The sequence below is a fragment of the Gambusia affinis genome, linkage group LG08 (assembly GCF_019740435.1).
Source record: "Gambusia affinis linkage group LG08, SWU_Gaff_1.0, whole genome shotgun sequence".
Lineage (NCBI taxonomy): Eukaryota > Metazoa > Chordata > Actinopteri > Cyprinodontiformes > Poeciliidae > Gambusia > Gambusia affinis.
The window spans coordinates 675,359-695,410 of record NC_057875.1 but is presented as its reverse complement, the minus strand read 5'-3'; the positions used below and the strand labels follow the sequence as shown (position 1 = coordinate 695,410).

Below are 20,052 nucleotides of genomic sequence, written 5' to 3'. Positions count from 1 at the left end.
GAGAAACCGGAGGAAACAGGAGGAACCAGGAGGAAACAGGAGGAAACAGGAGAAACCGGAGGAAACAGGAGAAACAGGAGGAACCAGGAGGAAACAGGAGGAACCAGAAGGAAACAGGAGGAAACAGGAGAAACAGGAGGAAACAGGAGGAAACAGGAGGAAACAGGAGAAACCGGAGGAAACAGGAGGAACCAGGAGGAAACAGGAGGAAACAGGAGAAACCGGAGGAAACAGGAGAAACAGGAGGAACCAGGAGGAAACAGGAGGAACCAGAAGGAAACAGGAGGAAACAGGAGAAACAGGAGGAAACAGGAGAAACCAGGAGGAAACAGGAGGAAACAGGAGAAACAGGAGGAAACAGGAGAAACAGGAGGAAACAGGAGGAACCAGGAGGAAACAGGAGGAACCAGAAGGAAACAGGAGGAAACAGGAGAAACAGGAGAAACAGGAGGAAACAGGAGGAACAGGAGGAACCAGGAGGAACCAGGAGGAAACAGGAGGAACCAGGAGGAAACAGGTGGAAACAGGAGGAAACAGGAGAAACAGGTGTAACAGGAGGAACAGGAGGAACCAGGAGGAAACAGGAGGAACCAGGAGGAAACAGGAGGAAACAGGAGGAAACAGGAGAAACAGGAGGAAACAGGAGGAACAGGAGGAACCAGGAGGAAACAGGAGGAACCAGAAGGAAACAGGAGGAAACAGGAGGAAACAGGAGAAACAGGAGGAAACAGGAGGAACAGGAGGAACCAGGAGGAAACAGGAGGAAACAGGAGGAAACAGGAGGAACAGGAGGAACCAGGAGGAAACAGGAGGAACCAGGAGGAACCAGGAGGAAACAGGAGAAACAGGAGGAACAGGAGGAACCAGGAGGAAACAGGAGGAACCAGGAGAAACAGGAGGAAACAGGAGGAAACAGGAGGAAACAGGAGGAACCAGGAGGAAACAGGAGGAACCAGAAGGAAACAGGAGGAAACAGGAGAAACAGGAGGAACCAGGAGGAAACAGGAGGAACCAGAAGGAAACAGGAGGAAACAGGAGAAACAGGAGGAAACAGGAGGAACCAGAAGGAAACAGGAGGAACCAGGAGGAACCAGAAGGAAACAGGAGGAAACAGGAGAAACAGGAGGAAACAGGAGGAACCAGAAGGAAACAGGAGGAAACAGGAGAAACAGGAGGAAACAGGAGGAACCAGGAGGAAACAGGAGGAACCAGAAGGAAACAGGAGGAAACAGGAGAAACAGGAGAAACAGGAGGAAACAGGAGGAACAGGAGGAACCAGGAGGAACCAGGAGGAACCAGAAGGAAACAGGAGGAAACAGGAGAAACAGGAGGAAACAGGAGAAACCAGGAGGAAACAGGAGGAAACAGGAGAAACAGGAGGAACCAGGAGGAAACAGGAGGAACCAGAAGGAAACAGGAGGAAACAGGAGAAACAGGAGGAAACAGGAGAAACCAGGAGGAAACAGGAGGAAACAGGAGAAACAGGAGGAAACAGGAGGAACCAGGAGGAAACAGGAGGAACCAGAAGGAAACAGGAGGAAACAGGAGAAACAGGAGAAACAGGAGGAAACAGGAGGAACAGGAGGAACCAGGAGGAACCAGGAGGAAACAGGAGGAACCAGGAGGAAACAGGAGGAAACAGGAGGAAACAGGAGAAACAGGAGGAACAGGAGGAACAGGAGGAACAGGAGGAACCAGGAGGAAACAGGAGGAACCAGGAGGAAACAGGAGGAAACAGGAGGAAACAGGAGAAACAGGAGGAAACAGGAGGAACAGGAGGAACCAGGAGGAAACAGGAGGAACCAGAAGGAAACAGGAGGAAACAGGAGGAAACAGGAGAAACAGGAGGAAACAGGAGGAACAGGAGGAACCAGGAGGAAACAGGAGGAAACAGGAGGAAACAGGAGGAACAGGAGGAACCAGGAGGAAACAGGAGGAACCAGGAGGAACCAGGAGGAAACAGGAGAAACAGGAGGAACAGGAGGAACCAGGAGGAAACAGGAGGAACCAGGAGAAACAGGAGGAAACAGGAGGAAACAGGAGGAAACAGGAGGAACCAGGAGGAAACAGGAGGAACCAGAAGGAAACAGGAGGAAACAGGAGAAACAGGAGGAACCAGGAGGAAACAGGAGGAACCAGAAGGAAACAGGAGGAAACAGGAGAAACAGGAGGAAACAGGAGGAACCAGAAGGAAACAGGAGGAACCAGGAGGAACCAGGAGGAACCAGGAGGAACCAGGAGGAACCAGGAGGAAACAGGAGGAACCAGGAGGAAACAGGAGGAACCAGAAGGAAACAGGAGGAACCAGGAGGAACCAGGAGGAACCAGAAGGAAACAGGAGGAACCAGGAGGAACCAGAAGGAAACAGGAGGAAACAGGAGAAACAGGAGGAAACAGGAGGAACCAGAAGGAAACAGGAGGAACCAGGAGGAAACAGGAGGAAACAGGAGGAAACAGGAGAAACAGGAGGAAACAGGAGAAACAGGAGGAACCAGGAGGAAACAGGAGGAACCAGAAGGAAACAGGAGGAAACAGGAGAAACAGGAGGAAACAGGAGGAACAGGAGGAACCAGGAGGAAACAGGAGGAACCAGGAGGAACCAGGAGGAAACAGGAGGAAACAGGAGGAACCAGGAGAAACAGGAGGAACCAGGAGAAACAGGAGGAACCAGGAGGAAACAGGAGGAACCAGGAGGAACCAGGAGGAACCAGGAGGAAACAGGAGGAAACAGGAGGAAACAGGAGGAACCAGGAGGAAACAGGAGGAACCAGAAGGAAACAGGAGGAAACAGGAGAAACAGGAGGAACCAGGAGGAAACAGGAGGAACCAGAAGGAAACAGGAGGAAACAGGAGAAACAGGAGGAAACAGGAGGAACCAGAAGGAAACAGGAGGAACCAGGAGGAACCAGAACCAGGAGGAACCAGGAGGAAACAGGAGGAACAGCCAGGAGGCTTCGCTCTCGGCTGTTTCTTATCAGTTTGCACAGAAATGTCAGAGCGCTGCGACATTCCTCCCTACAGCTTCCCCAGCTGCCCAGCCACCACTCACTGTAACACACACCGCGCGGCTGCAGATAACACACACACACACACACACACCCACACACACCAGCATGACGCAATGCATAACAAGGAGCTTTATTTATTTACTCTCAGGATTTATTCAATCCAAATTTTCAGCAAGAAAAAGAACCATTAAAGAAAAGCAACTCTGCAAGACGGCAGGGAAACAGAAAATGACTGAAAGTTGTTTCTGAAATCAAGTTTTACCAAGAAAATATTCTGAAGATTGTTTTCAACTGAGTCAAAAGAACAAAGATGATCATTTCCAGATGTTTTCGTCAGGATTTGATCTCTTCTCTGTAATTTCATTTAAAACCTATTTTAATTCTTTCAATCAAAGTTTAAAAGGAGGTTTTTGACAGATGGTATCAGATTCAGTCCAACATATTAAAGGAGTTTTCACTCGCTGGTGTTGAATCTGCAGAGGTTCATTTTCCACAAAGAGCAGATACCAGCAGTGATCATTCAGGTGTTCAGGTCAAATAAATAACAGATTTTGTAATTTTCTGATTTTTAGACGAATTAGCTCATTCTGTCTGTTACAGTGAAATACAAACTCCATGTTCACAGATGCTGCAGCAGCTAGTAGTGACTTTTCACAGTTATTAATTAAATCAATTTTCTTTTAAAATGCCCTTGAAAACAACAGATACATTTGCAAACATATCTATTAAAAACTAAGTACAACAGACACTCCGACCAGGTATTGTGCTGCCGATTCTAATACTGATAATCCATGAGGCCGATCCCTACCGATCACCGATCTCTACAGATCACCGATCCCTACAGATCACCGATCCCTACAGATCACCGATCCCTACCGATCACCGATCTCTACAGATCACCGATCCCTACAGATCACCGATCCCTACAGATCACCGATCCCTACCGATCACCGATCCCTACCGATCACCGATCCCTACAGATCACCGATCCCTACCGATCACCGATCCCTACCGATCACCGATCCCTACCGATCACCGATCCCTACAGATCACCGATCCCTACCGATCACCGATCCCTACAGATCACCGATCCCTACAGATCACCGATCTCTACCGATCACCGATCACAACAGATCACCGATCTCTACGATCCACGATCCCTACGATCACGATCCCTACGATCACCGATCTCCACCGATCACCGATCTCTACCGATCACCGATCTCTACCGATCACCGATCCCTAGCGATCACCGATCCCTACCGATCACCGATCTCCACCGATCACCGATCTCTACCGATCACCGATCTCTACCGATCACCGATCCCTACCGATCACCGATCCCTACCGATCACCGATCACTACCGATCACCGATCTCCACCGATCACCGATCTCCACCGATCTCCACCGATCACCGATCCCTACCGATCACCGATCTCCACCGATCACCGATCCCTACCGATCACCGATCTCCACCGATCACCGATCTCCACCGATCACCGATCTCCACCGATCACCGATCTCCACCGATCACCGATCTCTACCGATCACCGATCTCTACCGATCACCAATCTCTACAGATCACCGATCCCTACCGATCACCGATCCCTACAGATCACCGATCCCTACCGATCACCGATCCCTACAGATCATCGATCCCTACAGATCACCGATCTCTACCGATCACCGATCCCTACAGATCACCGATCTCTACCGATCACCGATCCCTACCGATCACCGATCTCCACCGATCACCGATCTCCACCGATCTCCACCGATCACCGATCCCTACCGATCACCGATCTCCACCGATCACCGATCCCTACCGATCACCGATCTCCACCGATCACCGATCTCCACCGATCACCGATCTCCACCGATCACCGATCTCCACCGATCACCGATCCCTACCGATCACCGATCTCCACCGATCACGATCCCTACCGATCTAACCCTAACCCATCTTTACCACAAAGATTTTTGTGGTAAAGATGTTCAGAGCAAAAACAGGAAGAATATTCTGAAACTTGTGGTTTTTATTTTATCTCTTTATTTAACAGTCCTGCATGCAGCAGATGGATCTCTAAAGAAATTATGAGCAGTGAATTGAAAACTCAAAGGGCCTTTTTGAAGTGAATCAAGATAATTGTTTTCTAGGTGAACAATAGGTGCTGGCAGCAAAAAGCAATTGATTTCTTCTAATTTAATCCTCAGCTCCATGTAGTGTAACTATGACAGTTGGAAGCACAGTATGAGCGAGAAGAATAGTTTTCAGCAGGTGGCGAGATAAATCACCGCCGTGTCTCCTCTAAAGGCGACGCGGTTTGGAGTCGATCAGGAGTGAAAAAATCTCCTCTAAAGAGACCAATTTTCAAGCCAAGTCAAAAGAAACATAAAGACTGAATAGGATATCATTCAGCAGCCAAACATCGGCTGGCTCTGCACCGGAGCCGGGTCGCATGAGCAGAAACTCCCCCACACAGCGTGGTGTTAAACACGGGAAGCATTGTGAGCTGGATAAATCTCCCAAGCTCAGCAAAGAAAGGAACCAAATGATCATTTTCAGTTTTAAAGAACACACACAGCCAGCAAACAGAGGCTCCAGTTTCATGATTTATTCTACATTTAAACTGAAAAAGGTTCAGAGAAAATCTAAAGCTAAACCAGTTCAGAAAAACGGCTAAAAACACACAACAGGTCAATAAAGACAACAAGATGTCAGACAAAAAGTCCTTCATCTGCTTCACCTGCAGCTGCTGTGGTTCTGAGTCAAACCAACCTGTTCCCCTCCTGGCCTGTGGGGGCGCTGCACCAACAACCACTGAAGGAAACCACACAAAAACCTCTGAAGACACTGAGAGCAACTTCCTTCTTCACCAGATGGAAACAAGATGGAGGCGTCAGATTTTAGTGTTGGAGGATTTCTCTTTAGTCTTTGGCTGAAGACCAGGAGACATTTCTGCTGCTAGCGCTAGGCTAGCACGTTAGCTTTGGTTGGATTTACCCAGAATGCCCTGCGCTGTAGTCCACTTCCTGGTTTTGGAGCGGTCTCTGGTCCGCTTGGTGTTCACATTCAAACTGAACCAGAGTTCAGTTCAACCGAACCCTGACTGAGGTTTGGATCCATTTAAAGAAAATGCAGCTCTGCAAGCTCAGAAAAATACAACCTGACACATTATAGGCTGGTGTTTGCCAAGCAGCCAATCCAGGCGCACCGTTTATTTTCCCTGGTGCTGATTGGCTGAAACTCCAGGAGCAGAAATGAGGAAGAATGGAGATGTAGATGTTTTCCTTTGGAACATACTGAAAGTTGTTTTCTACTTTTAAGAGAAATTTTGATTATTGAGAAATAAAATCTAATCATGCTAGAGAAAATCTGATTCAGACTTCTGGTTAAAGGGAAAGACTGAAGCGAGGATTCAGAGAAAATCCTCTTCCTCGGTCCTGCCGACCTGAATGAAACGTGACGGCCCAGTAAAACCAGTAAAGCCCTGCAGTGTGTGACCGACCTGTGGGCGATCCCTCCAGCACCTCTCCTGTGTAGCGGGACTCCTTGAAGATGGGCCGGTTGTCGTTTTGGTCGATGACGGTGACGACGAGTATGACGGGTCCCTCGATGACGTTCCCAGAGAAGTCTGTGGTGGAAACCTCCAGCTGCGAGAAGAAAACATCAACAGCTTTTATGAGACAGGTTTTTACTGGAACAACTGCATGTTCCTCACACCAACCAGTCTTCCCACCGAGTCTCCGATAAAACAGTTTGACCGTCTATAAAGAGCCTGACCTTCAGGTTCCAGCGGCTCCTGAGTCAATGATGGCCGCCTGATGGACTAAATATTGACAGGAACACCAAACACAGCTGCATTTGTTCTGTCTGAGCTGCCAGAGGTCACTGGCAGCTGGAAATAATAACCGGATTGGAAATCTCTACAAATTAGGCTCCACGTTTACAGACAGCGTTTATGAAAAGGTCAAAAATTAAACTCAAGATCCTGGGAAGTAACTTCTGGTTTCCTGGTTTCCGGTCGACCCGGTGGACCCGGTGGACCTGCGGCCTCAGATGCTGCAGCTGCAGAACTTCATGTTAGTCGGTGTTGTAGTGAAGACCACCTGACAGAGACCAAGACCAGCAGCCTGCGCTGACTGACAGTAAGATGTGAAATATGATCAAAATTGCTAATCAGATTGATCTGAAAGATTCACATTCCCATAAAAACACAGAGATATTAAAAACTTAGAGCTGAAATAAATGTAACTAATATTAAAATCAGAACAAACTCTTTGTTCTGATTATCAAAAAGATAACGCCCTGGGCGTTTGCCCACATCATTCATGTCAGAAACCACCACTGAACAGTAACTGATGAAATGCCTTGATGGAAACACTGAACTATGAACTCTGACCAAAGAGCAACAAGCCAGAAGGAACCAAGGTCACCAAGGGGTCACCTTGACTGTTCTCATCCTCTCAGCATGAAGCCAGGCAGCACAACGCCGTAACGTCGGCCATCAGAGCAATGCTCTGAGCTCTTCGTTCTTCTGTTTTATTTATTTGCTAATTAAATAAATATCAATGTATATAATTGAATAAAAGAATGAGAGCTACGCAGAGCATTTCAAGAACTAAGCGCGGCTCTCAGTGAGGCTGCGGCCGTATCTTCTTAGTAAAGAGACGTTCAGGAGACTCGGATCGTTTCTTATGATTTATGCAGCGTAATTCTATTACTGACGATTAGACAGTAATTATCTTCAGAGGAAACCACTGCGTATGAATCGGAGCGCCGCGTGCGAGGTGGGGAGGGGGAGCAACGGAAACACGTCATTGGTTCGTCACGTTATGGCTTGGATTTTAATCGGTGCAGTGAAAACAAGCATGTTAAGAAATAAACTGGACAGTTTGCTGTAAGTTTAGTGATATTGTCACTGTTACAGTCTAAATAAAATCCAGAGTCCGAGACGAGAACATCAAAAAATGGAGACCAAAACCGTCTGGAGAGCTGCAACACTGATGTCAGTTTAATAGAAATGTGAGCCTTTGGCAGCAGGACGGCTGATAACCCAGCAGGACGGTGTCAGTAACCCTCAGCTCTATCAAACTTCACTGAAACACAGTCAGCTGATAATTCAGAGCGAATGTTCATGACGAGCTGCAGCCTGAAGATGGAAACTCTCCTGAGCTTGACAGGAAATGTCACACCACTCAGGTTTAGGATTCAGAATAGAGTAAAACTGTCCAGTTGCCACGGCAGCGAGGGAAAGATAAGTGGGAGGATGCAGATTCAAACAAAAGTAAAAATAAATAAATACCTTCCACCGCTTTAGAAACTTATTCTCTGTTTAGGTGAATACAATCTGAGCTAGAATAGAAAGAACAATAATAGATTTAATTTAGAAGCAACTTTTAGAAGGCTAAAGAACAAAGCTCTGAAAGCAGCGGAAAAAAACAAACAAGCCGGTTATCAGCTGATAGAAACCTGAAGATCATTAGTCTAGAAAAAGTGTCTAATGATGGTGACTAAAGTGACTAAAGTGGAAAGAAAATCTGATGTTTTTACATCTCTGACTTCATCCAACTTTTCATGTTTTTATGGCTTAAAGTCAAAGATCTTTAACTCAACAGCTTGGTTGAGATGCTGGCCTCTCAGCGATCCGTCACTGCAAAGCTTCAAAACAAGAAAACGATGTTACATTTCCTAAAACCAGCTGGAAGTCACTGGATTGAAAATTAAAGCCACAAATGTTTTAACGAAGCCGTGGGATCCAATAAAGACAGGCAGATCCTCAGCCCACCGTGGGGTCCTTAGACTGAGAGGAGGGGGAAGTTCAAACCATCTCTTCCATCCATCGAATCCCAAACTCCAACGTCTCTCTGCTCGGCTCCAACCAGACAATCTGGCAGAGATTTAAAGAGCAGCAGCAAAAGCAAAGGAGCTGGATTAGCAGAGCTAGCTAGCAGCTGATGATGTCATCCGGTTCTGGATGTTGATTAATTAGCATGTTAGCATGAGACAATCACACAGCAACAGTCTTCAGTCAGAGGCCTCTTTACACTGTAAGACTGGCTGCTACTGGACTCTAAAGAAATGTGGACGATACTTTCAACTTCCTAGTGGAACAAATAAAGTTTTTCTGAATTAAGTTTAATAAAATGTGGACCTCTCACGTTTCGATTTTTAACACTTTTAGTTTGATTTGGTGTTTATTGGGCTGCAGAGTTAAACTTCTGATCAGCTGATGAAAACAAATTTCATAAAAATGTTGCCTCCTCTGTTCTGTTTCTCGCTCTGGATGTTAAAACTTTGCTTTCAGCCTGGTGACAATAAACGGCCTCAACATGTGAATGTTTGTGTTTCTGGTTGTTTCCGGTCAAACTGCTAAATTTATCACGAAACACGATCATAAGCCAACATCATGGTGTTACATGAGAGCAGCTTGGAGGAACAGCTTGTTGAGCGGCACAGTGATGTGAAACGTGTCGCTCATTTCTCCAAAGAGGCGGTGAATTCTGGCAGTGGGGCGGCGCAGCGTCGGATAAACAGTAACTATGATTCACAGATTTAATAGATTAGAGAGGATGCTGTTTACACATGCACGGCTCACGCTGTGGCCTTCAACCCAACATTTCTGCTGTTCTGGAGGAAAACAGAATTAAAATAAGAGGGAAGCAGGTTTGCTGACTAAACAGAACAAGGTCGCCTCTGTGTGGGTTAATAGCTGCTTGTTTGTTGAACGGGGATTTTGGATGTTTTCTCTGCGCTCTGCTAAGCTGCTGCATCCCTGAGGTGAAGCAGGAGACTGACTAGAAACACTGAATGCATTAATTTGAGATGAAGGCCAACAGAGGATCCTTCAACAGGGAGCTGACAAGGCAAAGGAGGCACAAAACTACAACCAACATCGACTTTCTTCTTTTCATGTTTATTTTACAATAACTTTCTGCTGTGAAACTCTGCGGTAACAGAAGGAGGGAGCGCTGAGTTTTAACTGGGTTTGCTCCGGATCAGGAGTCACCAACACAATCAGACAACTTTATTAGAAAACTTTTTACCATTTGGCCTTTTATGATCAACTGAATTTAAATGATTTTTGAGACCTGGAACGAATGAACCACTGATCACCAGAGCCAGGCTACAGGCCAATAGACCAAACCATAGAAATATGGACCAACTATGCAGAAAATATTCAAAGTAGCATATTCTGATCTAAAGAAACATGCAACTTAGAAGAGTAAATTAGAAAAGTGCAGAATGAGTTTATCTGTGTGTACAAGCAGGAACTTAAAACCAGCAGACATCAGCAGGATGTTTATTGGGACCAGTGATGGCTCCAAGCTCTAACAGCTGCTGGGAGGAAGGATCTGAGCCGACGCTGCTTTGTGCACCCAGGATGCAGCAGTCTGCAGCTCTAACAGAGGATTGAGGCTGCAGTAAATCCTAAAACGTCTGAACATGATGACCAGTTATCCCAGTTTTACCTGCCAGGCCTCAGCGCTGACTTCCTGTTTAAATAAGGGCTAAATATATAAACATGTATCAAATGGACCCTGAAAACCTGAATCAGATGGAACTTCATAAACACCCTGAAGAGATGTGTAACATGGCTTTAATGCTCTTCAGTTGTTTTACTTCCAGATTTGGAGAAATAAGTTACTGTTTATAAAGGGTTAGAGGTTAGGGTCACTGGAACCGACAGACGGTCACTGGAACCGACGGTCACTGGAACCGACAGACAGTCACTGGAACCGACAGACAGTCACTGGAACCGACAGTCACTGGAACCGACAGTCACTGGAACCGACAGTCACTGGAACCGACAGACAGTCACTGGAACCGACGGTCACTGGAACTGACAGACAGTCACTGGAACCGACAGTCACTGGAACCGACAGACGGTCACTGAAACCGACGGTCACTGGAATCAACGGTCACTGGAACCACAGACGGTCACTGGAACCGACGGTCACTGGAACCGACAGTCACTGGAACCGACAGTCACTGGAACCGACAGACAGTCACTGGAACCGACGGTCACTGGAACCGACAGACAGTCACTGGAACCGACAGACGGTCACTGGAACCGACAGACAGTCACTGGAACCGACAGACAGTCACTGGAACCGACAGACAGTCACTGGAACCAACAGTCACTGGAACCGACAGACAGTCACTGGAACCGACAGACAGTCACTGGAACCAACAGTCACTGGAACCGACAGACAGTCACTGGAACCGACGGTCACTGGAACCGACGGTCACTGGAACCAACAGACAGTCACTGGAACCACGACAGTCACTGGAACCGACAGACAGTCACTGGAACCGACGGTCACTGGAACCGACAGTCACTGGAACCAACAGACAGTCACTGGAACCAACAGTCACTGGAACCGACAGTCACTGGAACCGACAGTCACTGGAACCGACAGTCACTGGAACCGACAGACAGTCACTGGAACCGACGGTCACTGGAACCAACAGTCACTGGAACCGACAGTCACTGGAACCAACAGACAGTCACTGGAACCGACGGTCACTGGAACCGACAGACAGTCACTGGAACCAACAGTCACTGGAACCGACGGTCACTGGAACCAACAGTCACTGGAACCAACAGACAGTCACTGGAACCAACAGTCACTGGAACCGACAGACAGTCACTGGAACCAACAGTCACTGGAACCGACAGACAGTCACTGGAACCGACAGTCACTGGAACCGACAGACAGTCACTGGAACCGACAGTCACTGGAACCGACGGTCACTGGAACCGACAGACAGTCACTGGAAACGACAGACAGTCACTGGAACCGACGGTCACTGGAACCAACAGTCACTGGAACCGACGGTCACTGGAACCGACAGACGGTCACTGGAACCGTCCGTCCGTCCGTCCTCCTGCTACCAGGCAGTAATTATAGTATTTGTGTTCAGATCAGGAAACAACCAAGTTCAGGCACCAAATCCCCAAAACTGCAGAGGTATAAAATAAAAGAGGTAAAAAGTTCTGCACCCTAATAAGAAATAAAATATTATTTTGAAAATGAATCTTTTCTAATCCTAGAAATGACAAAGTAAAGCAGTCCATGTCCAACGATAATACCAGACTAAATATTCCTCCAGCTCACTGACTGAGTTCCCAACTCTATTAAAATAAGAGATGAAGTTTGTACAGAAACATCTCTGACTGCACTGTCATCATCTTGTCAGAGCCAAGCCATCGACCTGCTGGATTCCCAGAGAACATGAGCGTCCTGACAGGAAGTGAGCGAGAAGCTAAGTGGGTCGTCAGACCAGGGGAACGTATTCCTCACACGGCTCATCAGCCGCCTGTTAGCAAAATCACAATGCTATATTACCTTCGTTATGACTCGTGGAAAATTCCTTCTGAAGGTGAAAATTAGCCGCTTCTCTCTGTGTGTGTGTGTGTGTGTGTGTGTGTGTGTAGGCGTGTGTGTGTGTGTGTGTGTGTGGGAAGAGATGGTGATTTAATTTGGAGGGAAATGAGTCCCTGAATGCAGAAGGAATTGGAGAAGATTGGTCCTGGTCACGGTGGATTGGTGGCAGCTAGAGGTGAGAGGTCTTTGTTCTTTCTACGATTTTTCCTTCATTTGTCGTCTCACCTTTCAGAACAGTTGATGTGGGAATTTCTAACATCAACAATTGCAGCATCAATATTATAATAAATTATACATCTACAGTTTCCTGTGTGTGATGTGAGATAAAATTAGCCTTATTTAAATTGAGATTTTCAGATATTTTTTCACTCACTGCAACAGTCTGGATAAATCCTGCTGCAGTCTGAAACGTTTTCATCATCATCATACAACAGCAAATAAGTTTAAAGGTAATTTTGTTTTGATGCTTTATGCAGTTTAATGGGAAATTCAAAGGACACAAACAGATTAGTAATAAAGTCATTCCTGCCGTTATCAGTGTCACTCTGTGGAAATGTCTCAGAAATTACATGAAGCAACCAGAGATGATGTTGGTATGTTTTAACTTATGTTTTTGTAACAGAAATGTGAATTTCTTTGATATATTTTTTTAAGGTTTTTGACCTTTGACTCTTCTAGAGATAAAATTAGTGGACTTGTCCAGCAGCCTGTTTCTGGAAACACCTCCACTCTGGTTTACAGTCAGATTCATTTCATTACAATCATTTATCAGGTTAAAGTATCATGTCCAAATAAAAACTTCAGCGCTCTTTAAAAAGCTTCTCAAACATCCACAATCTCTGTCATTTTAAAATCCAAACATTCTTTCACTCCAGAAATAACCTAAAAGTCCCTGAAAGAAATGTGGCAGAAAGCCGCTGAGGGCTAAACGATGGAGGCGTGATCTGAGGACACCTGAGCTCTCGCTTCGCCGCTGCGAAGGCGGAGACGACGAGGCGGCTTCATCACAGCCTGAAACAAAGGCGGGAGCAGGATGAAAAGGAGAAGTCATGCATATGGAGGGACCTCTGCTGCCCTCCTGGACCGCCGTCTCATTTCTCATTCACTCAGAGTCCGTCTCCTGCTGGGCCGGACGACCGGCTCTGATGGACTCAAAGCTTTTCTGCCGATTCCTCTAGATCCCAACAAAACCGCTCTGCGGTACCTTTATGGTGCAAAGCAGCCGGCGGCTCCGAGCCTCTGGACGTTCATCTGTGAGCTGAAAGCCGGGTTCTGACCCGACACGCCGACCCGACACGCCGACCCGACACACTGATCCTCCTCACAACCAAACCAAGTCTCTGAAACACTTTCAGAATCAACTGGAGCCGCAAAATACGATTAAAATCAAATAAAACACACAATGACAAATCATTCAAATACATTTCTTTTTGCTTAATTTAAATTATTACAGCCAGAACTTTAATATGTTACTATTAATTAATTACATAGGTTCTAACATATAAAATGTTTAAGGAAATTAATCATCTTTTTACACACAAAGGTTCTGGCTGGAACTTTAGTTTTCATGTTTCTGGTACGCCCATAAACCAGACGCACAAGCAACATCCGCTAACATCCGCTAACATCCGCTAACAGCAGTTTAAAGGTTTATAGTCCTAATTGGATCCTGAAGGTCTTCCTGTCGCAGTAATAATGTGTTTTATAACCCGTCCTCTCGTTTGCTCAGAAGTCGACAAACGTCCAATTATTATCAGCGTCGCTCCAAAAACTATTTACATATTAATCAGCAGACTAATCTTCTCGTAGGACGATGCACATTGAAAAGAAGAACAGCATTTATTCACAAGAGTAATACATCTGCTTTCAATGACTTCTGGAATCCATTTTTAATTTACTTCATTCTAAACAGACACCTGAGGCCAAAGCTGAGCAAATTTTTACATAATAAGCTAAATTAAAATCGGGGAAAAGAAAATGAGATTCTTCTTCTGGCATCTTCCTTCTGTCTTCTTGTTTTCCTCCAAAGTTTCTCTGCATCTCTTCTTTAGAGTGAAAAATGTTTTATATTTGTATTTTATAAGACTATAATTTGATCCTAAAACAATATTTGGTTCCATTTAAAAACAGAAATGAAATAAAGAACAGCTCAGGTCAGGGAGATTTTAATAGATTACATTTCTATGAATGAAACCTAATCTGTTAGGATTGTTGATCTACAGTCAGGACATTCAAAGTTGCCACATTTAGTAGATTATGATGTGTTAACATGTTGTAAAGTTTATAATGTAAGAATAATGTCGGCGCTTTATGTCCTTTAGATAAAACCAGCGGCTGAAAGCAGAAACTGCAGTTTTAATTAGTCCAGCAGAAAAACAACCAAAATCTGAATAAAGACACAAACCTTTAAGTTTACTGAGGTTCAAATCCTTCACAGTTCAACACTGAGCTGTTCACACAGAAACACAATTATAGGAAATGATATTTTGTTCTTCTTGCCATCCTGTTGTTGAACAGTATGGAACTGATTACAGTGTAATTAAAAGCTGTTAAATCAATTAAATTAATCAAAGTTCATATTTTGGTTAATCTAGAAGAGTTAATCTGAAGGCAGCATCGTCCTCATCGATTTATCAACACATTTGTTCACTCAGTGAGCCGAGTTTCTCTTTCAGCTCGAACTGAAAGATGAGCCTCACTTTCCTCATCCGTTCAGTGTTTGCTGCTGATTAGCTGCACAAATTCATCAACGGCTCGCTGCTCATTGACTTCAGCAGAAAAATCTCAACATGCTGGTTTTCTGGGGTCAGTAAGCAGCCTGTCACCAGAAATATCTCAGGTCTTATGAGTATTAACACACCCGCCTCTTGCTGTCCAAATAAACTCTGAGTCAGGAAGAAAAATGACAGAAAACGTTAATATTTAGATATTTTCTCCAATAGGATAAAACCCAAACATGCAGCGTTTCTTCCTCCATCAGCTGCTGAAACTGAAGACTTTATCAGTCGTTCATATGAGGCTCATAATCATCTCGTCGCCACAGGTCTGTTTGTGCCTTCAGTTGCTTCCTGGTAACCTTTTCTACGCTGAAATAATCCTGCCTGATGGTCAAAAACAATAAGAAATCCAGGAATAAAAATAAATGAATTAGTTGAAGTGATAATTATTATTCAGTTACTCATTTCTGATAGGCAGGATTTGTTAGCCCTTCTTAGCGCCGATAGGCTCCAGTTTCCACTATGCCACACAGACCTCAGGTTGTTGCTGCTTCTGACTTCATGTTTAATCCCGACTTCCTTCAAGCCGCTGCTGCTATAAAATGCTAACTTTGTCCCCTATCCCCCATGTAGATGTACTTTTCCTGCACTACTTCCTTCTAACTTCAAGATCAGCAACTTCTGAGATGGTGCAGCAGGACGCTGCATGAGCTGAGCTGAAGAAATATACGACTGTAAAATAGAGAGAAGCTTCATTGATCCACAGAGAAAAAAGAAACAAAAACAATCAGTCAAAACCCACAGCAGCCTGAAGCCTGAGAAAACCTGATCTATACTGGGAGCAAAATATGAGCAATGACTGTTAGCCATGAATGTTAGCGTGGACATTAGCCATGAATGTTAGCGTGGACATTAGCCATGAATGTTAGCCGTGGACATTAGCCATGAATGTTACCGGTGGACATTAGCCATGAATGTTAGCGTGGACATTAGCCATGAATGTTAGCCGTGGACATTAGCTATGAATGTTAGCGGTGGACATTAGCCATGAATGTTAGCGTGGACATTAGCCATGAATGTTAGCCGTGGACATTAGCTATGAATGTTAGCGGTGGACATTAGCCATGAATGTTGGCGTGGACGAAGCTATGAATGTTAGCGGTGGACATTAGCCATGAATGTTAGCGTGGACATTAGCTATGAATGTTAGCGGTGGACATTAGCCATGAATGTTAGCGTGGACATTAGCTATGAATGTTAGCGGTGGACATTAGCCATGAATGTTAGCGTGGACATTAGCCATGAATGTTAGCTGTGGACATTAGCCATGAATGTTAGCCGTGAACATTAGCCATGAATGTTAGCCGTGGACATTAGCCGTGAATGTTAGCGTGGACATTAGCCGTGAATGTTAGCGTGGACATTAGCCGTGAATGTTAGCGTAGACATTAGCCATGAATGTTAGCCGTGGACATTAGCCATGGATGTTAGCCGTGGACATTAGCCATGAATGTTAGCGTGGACATTAGCCATGAATGTTAGCGTGGACATTAGCCATGAATGTTAGCGTGGACATTAGCCATGAATGTTAGGGTGGACATTAGCCATGAATGTTAGCATGGACATTAGCCATGAATGTTAGCGTGGACATTAGCCATGAATGTTAGCCGTGGACATTAGCCGTGAATGTTAGCGTGGACATTAGCCGTGAATGTTAGCGTAGACATTAGCCATGAATGTTAGCATGGACATTAGCCATGGATGTTAGCCGTGGACATTAGCCATGAATGTTAGCGTGGACATTAGCCATGAATGTTAGCGTGGACATTAGCCATGAATGTTAGCATGGACATTAGCCATGAATGTTAGCGTGGACATTAGCCATGAATGTTAGCATGGACATTAGCCATGAATAATCTTTGCTAATCTCAAGTCTTTCAGGCTCTTTCTCACCTGACCTGTTCAATAAATGTTGTAAAATGTTTTTTCGTGATCATTTCATGTTTTACTAATCTGGTAAGTAATTATCATTAATTCATTACATTGTTCATTTATTTCTTTGTCCTTATAATTGCAGACTGTCTGTGAACAGCTTAACCTTCAACTGTTGGAAAGTTACTTTTGCTCATTTTAGCACCTGCAGCATTCACTGTATGGGGTGAATATTGTGGTTTTTTTATGAAAGATGTTCATAATTTGAAGTTACGGTGTGAAAACGGCAAATTTGTTTTAGTACAAACAAATAATAAAATAATTTCAGTCAGTAAATTCTCTCCGTCTCCCAGGGAAAACGTGAGGAGGTTTTCCTCTCAGTTTCTGAAAACACTTTTTCTTCTCTTCTACTGGTCTAATCAGCTCTTCTTGGAAACACCCTGTGGGAGAGGAGGCTGTTAATCCTGCGCCCATCTGCTGCATCCAGCTTCAAACACTCAAATTCTTCCACTGTGATAAAATGTGGATTCAGGCTCTCAAGATGCAGCGCAGCTGCCAGGACCGTCTCCCCCAAACTGAGGCTCTCCCAGCTGTTTCCACAGGAACTCCCAGTTTCCTGCTCACCACAAGAGTTTCAGCAAGGTGAAAGCAAAACTTTATGGTACTAAAGCTGAAGTAGTTTTATAAAAATATCTTTAATTAACTGTGGGCTGGATCAACGCTTCATTCAGAGAATCTAACAATGTAGAGCCAAAGATTTGAGAGTCACTTAATCCACCAGCCGTTCAGCACTTTGTTCTCTTCCCATGAGACTTTAAAATCCCATATTACTGTAAGGTGTTTTAGCGCTCTAATAAAACATAATTTTTAATGTGTGGTGACGCAGCAAAGGATTCTGGGAAGTTTAACTGAGGCAGAGAATCAATGACGGCATTCTAGTCACTTTAATAAACATAAAAAACAGACATAATTTTTGTAAATAATGATAAATACTTCCTTCTCAGCAGTATAAGTACCAGATATTGTTACTGCCTCAAACATTCATATTAGTGCATCTCTAATAATTTCTCTTCTGTGGTTAAGAAAATTAAGCTGCAACAGCTCACCTTTTAACTTAACCTGGTCAAATCTGCTGCATCCAGATGAAATTATATTCCGTATTTTCCGAACCAAAGATCACCTCACTATAAACCGCACCTACACACTTTTTTAAAAAACTGGAAACGTACATACATAAAGAGGGAGCGTCCTTAATAAATCAGCCCTGCGTCTCCAAAGCCGAACCAGGGATCCGTTCTCGCCCAGTTTGTCCCTCCTGTCCTGACAGATCGACAACCTTCAACTTTAAAGCGGCGTCTTTTTCTTCCTGTGGTTTCCATGATGAGGGAAATGAGTTTGAAAACATTTCTCCGTCGTGCCTGCTGCTAGCATGAGTTTATTCTAAATGAAAATCAGCTCTTTCTTCTTTGATTTCTAATTTTGACTTCCAATGATTCACTTCCTGCTGAAGAGCCCCCTGGTGGTTGAAGAAAAATCCCCAGAAACGCTGTAAGCCGCCTGGTTCAAAATGTGGGAGAAAAGTAACAGCTTATTGTCCGAAAAATACGGTAATAATAATAATACAAATAAAATCCAGTAGTCTCACAAAAGAACCATTAAAATATGTGAACATGTCCGAGAAAAGAGGACATTGGGTCACTCTAGCTGACATTCTGCTCTTATGCTAAGCTAACTCGGCTAACTGTAGAAAAAGTTCATATTTCAGGACCTAAACTTGGAGCCTTCTGCGTTTTTCCATCAGGTTTTCTGCTCCTCATCCTCTCCTCTTCATCTGGAAACATGAGGAAGAAAAACTGCATAAACTCATAAAATAGAGACTCAAGGCTGGAGAGTTTGCTTCAAGTATACTATCTGAATTAAAATATCTGATAAAATTGTTGCCACTCTACATTGTAGAACGTTTTTCTCTGTTATGATGATGATGACGATTATGTGAAGATGAACCTTGAAAGTATTTTATATTTTCCTCAGTATTTTTATAATTTACCAACATATGACAGCTTATTCCTGAAAAACTGTACTGCTCTGTTTGGCTGGTGCAGCATGTTTAGTACATTTGTGTTTTATGACTACCGCCCAGTAGCCCTTACCCCCATCATTACCAAGTGCTTGGAGCGGCTGGTCCTAGCACTCTGTCCTTTCTCACCTGGACAACAAGAACACTTACACCAGACTGCTGTTCTTAGATTTTAGTTCAACATTCAACACTGTCATCCCATCACAACTCATTACCAAACTCACAGACCTCGGCATCAGTTCACTCATGTGCCACTGGTTGCTCGACTTCCTGACCAGTCGACCTCAACATGTCCGGCTGGACAACCATTTCTCATCCACCATCATCATAAACACCGGAGGGCCACAAGGCTGTGTGATGAGTCCCTTCCTCTACTCCCTCTTCACCTACGACTGCAGACCTGTCCACGGCTCGAACGCCATCATCAAGTTTGCAGACGACACCACGGTGTTCGGCCTCATCAGAGATGATGATGAGGCCGTTTACAGGGAGGAGGTAGACCGTCTGGCTGAGTGGTGGGACAAAAACAACCTGCAGCTGAACCCCGAGAAGACCAAGGAGCTTATCGTGGACTTCAGGAGGAACGCTGACCTACATCCACCCGTCCACACTAAGGGGACAGTGGTGCAGCGTGTGGACACCTTTAAGTTCCTGGGAGTCCACATCTCCAAGGACCTGACCTGGACGAACAGCTGCTCCAAACTCATCAAGAAAGTGCATCAGCACCTCTTCTTCATGAGGACCCTGAGGAACCAGAACCACCAGAACCAGAACCACACGGACCAGAACCACCAGGACTAGAACAGCTTCTTTCCCACAGCTGTTATGCTTTTGAACGCCTCCTGACATAAAACATAAACTATATGGACTGTACTCCATCCTCTCATACAACAATAACACATGGACTATCCTCACACACACACA

At 44.9% G+C, this 20,052-nt stretch overlaps 1 protein-coding gene across 6 annotated transcripts in view; it reads right to left on the bottom strand.

Moving 5' to 3' along the window:
* cdh13 (cadherin 13, H-cadherin (heart)) overlaps positions 1 to 20,052 on the bottom strand; it is a 237,492-nt gene that overhangs the window by 96,032 nt on the left and 121,408 nt on the right. For all 6 annotated transcript variants that reach the window (XM_044123866.1, XM_044123869.1, XM_044123868.1 and 3 more), the window contains one exon: positions 6,519 to 6,663. In XM_044123866.1, the coding sequence (XP_043979801.1) occupies positions 6,519 to 6,663 (145 nt within the window). The remainder of the gene's footprint in view (positions 1 to 6,518; positions 6,664 to 20,052) is intronic.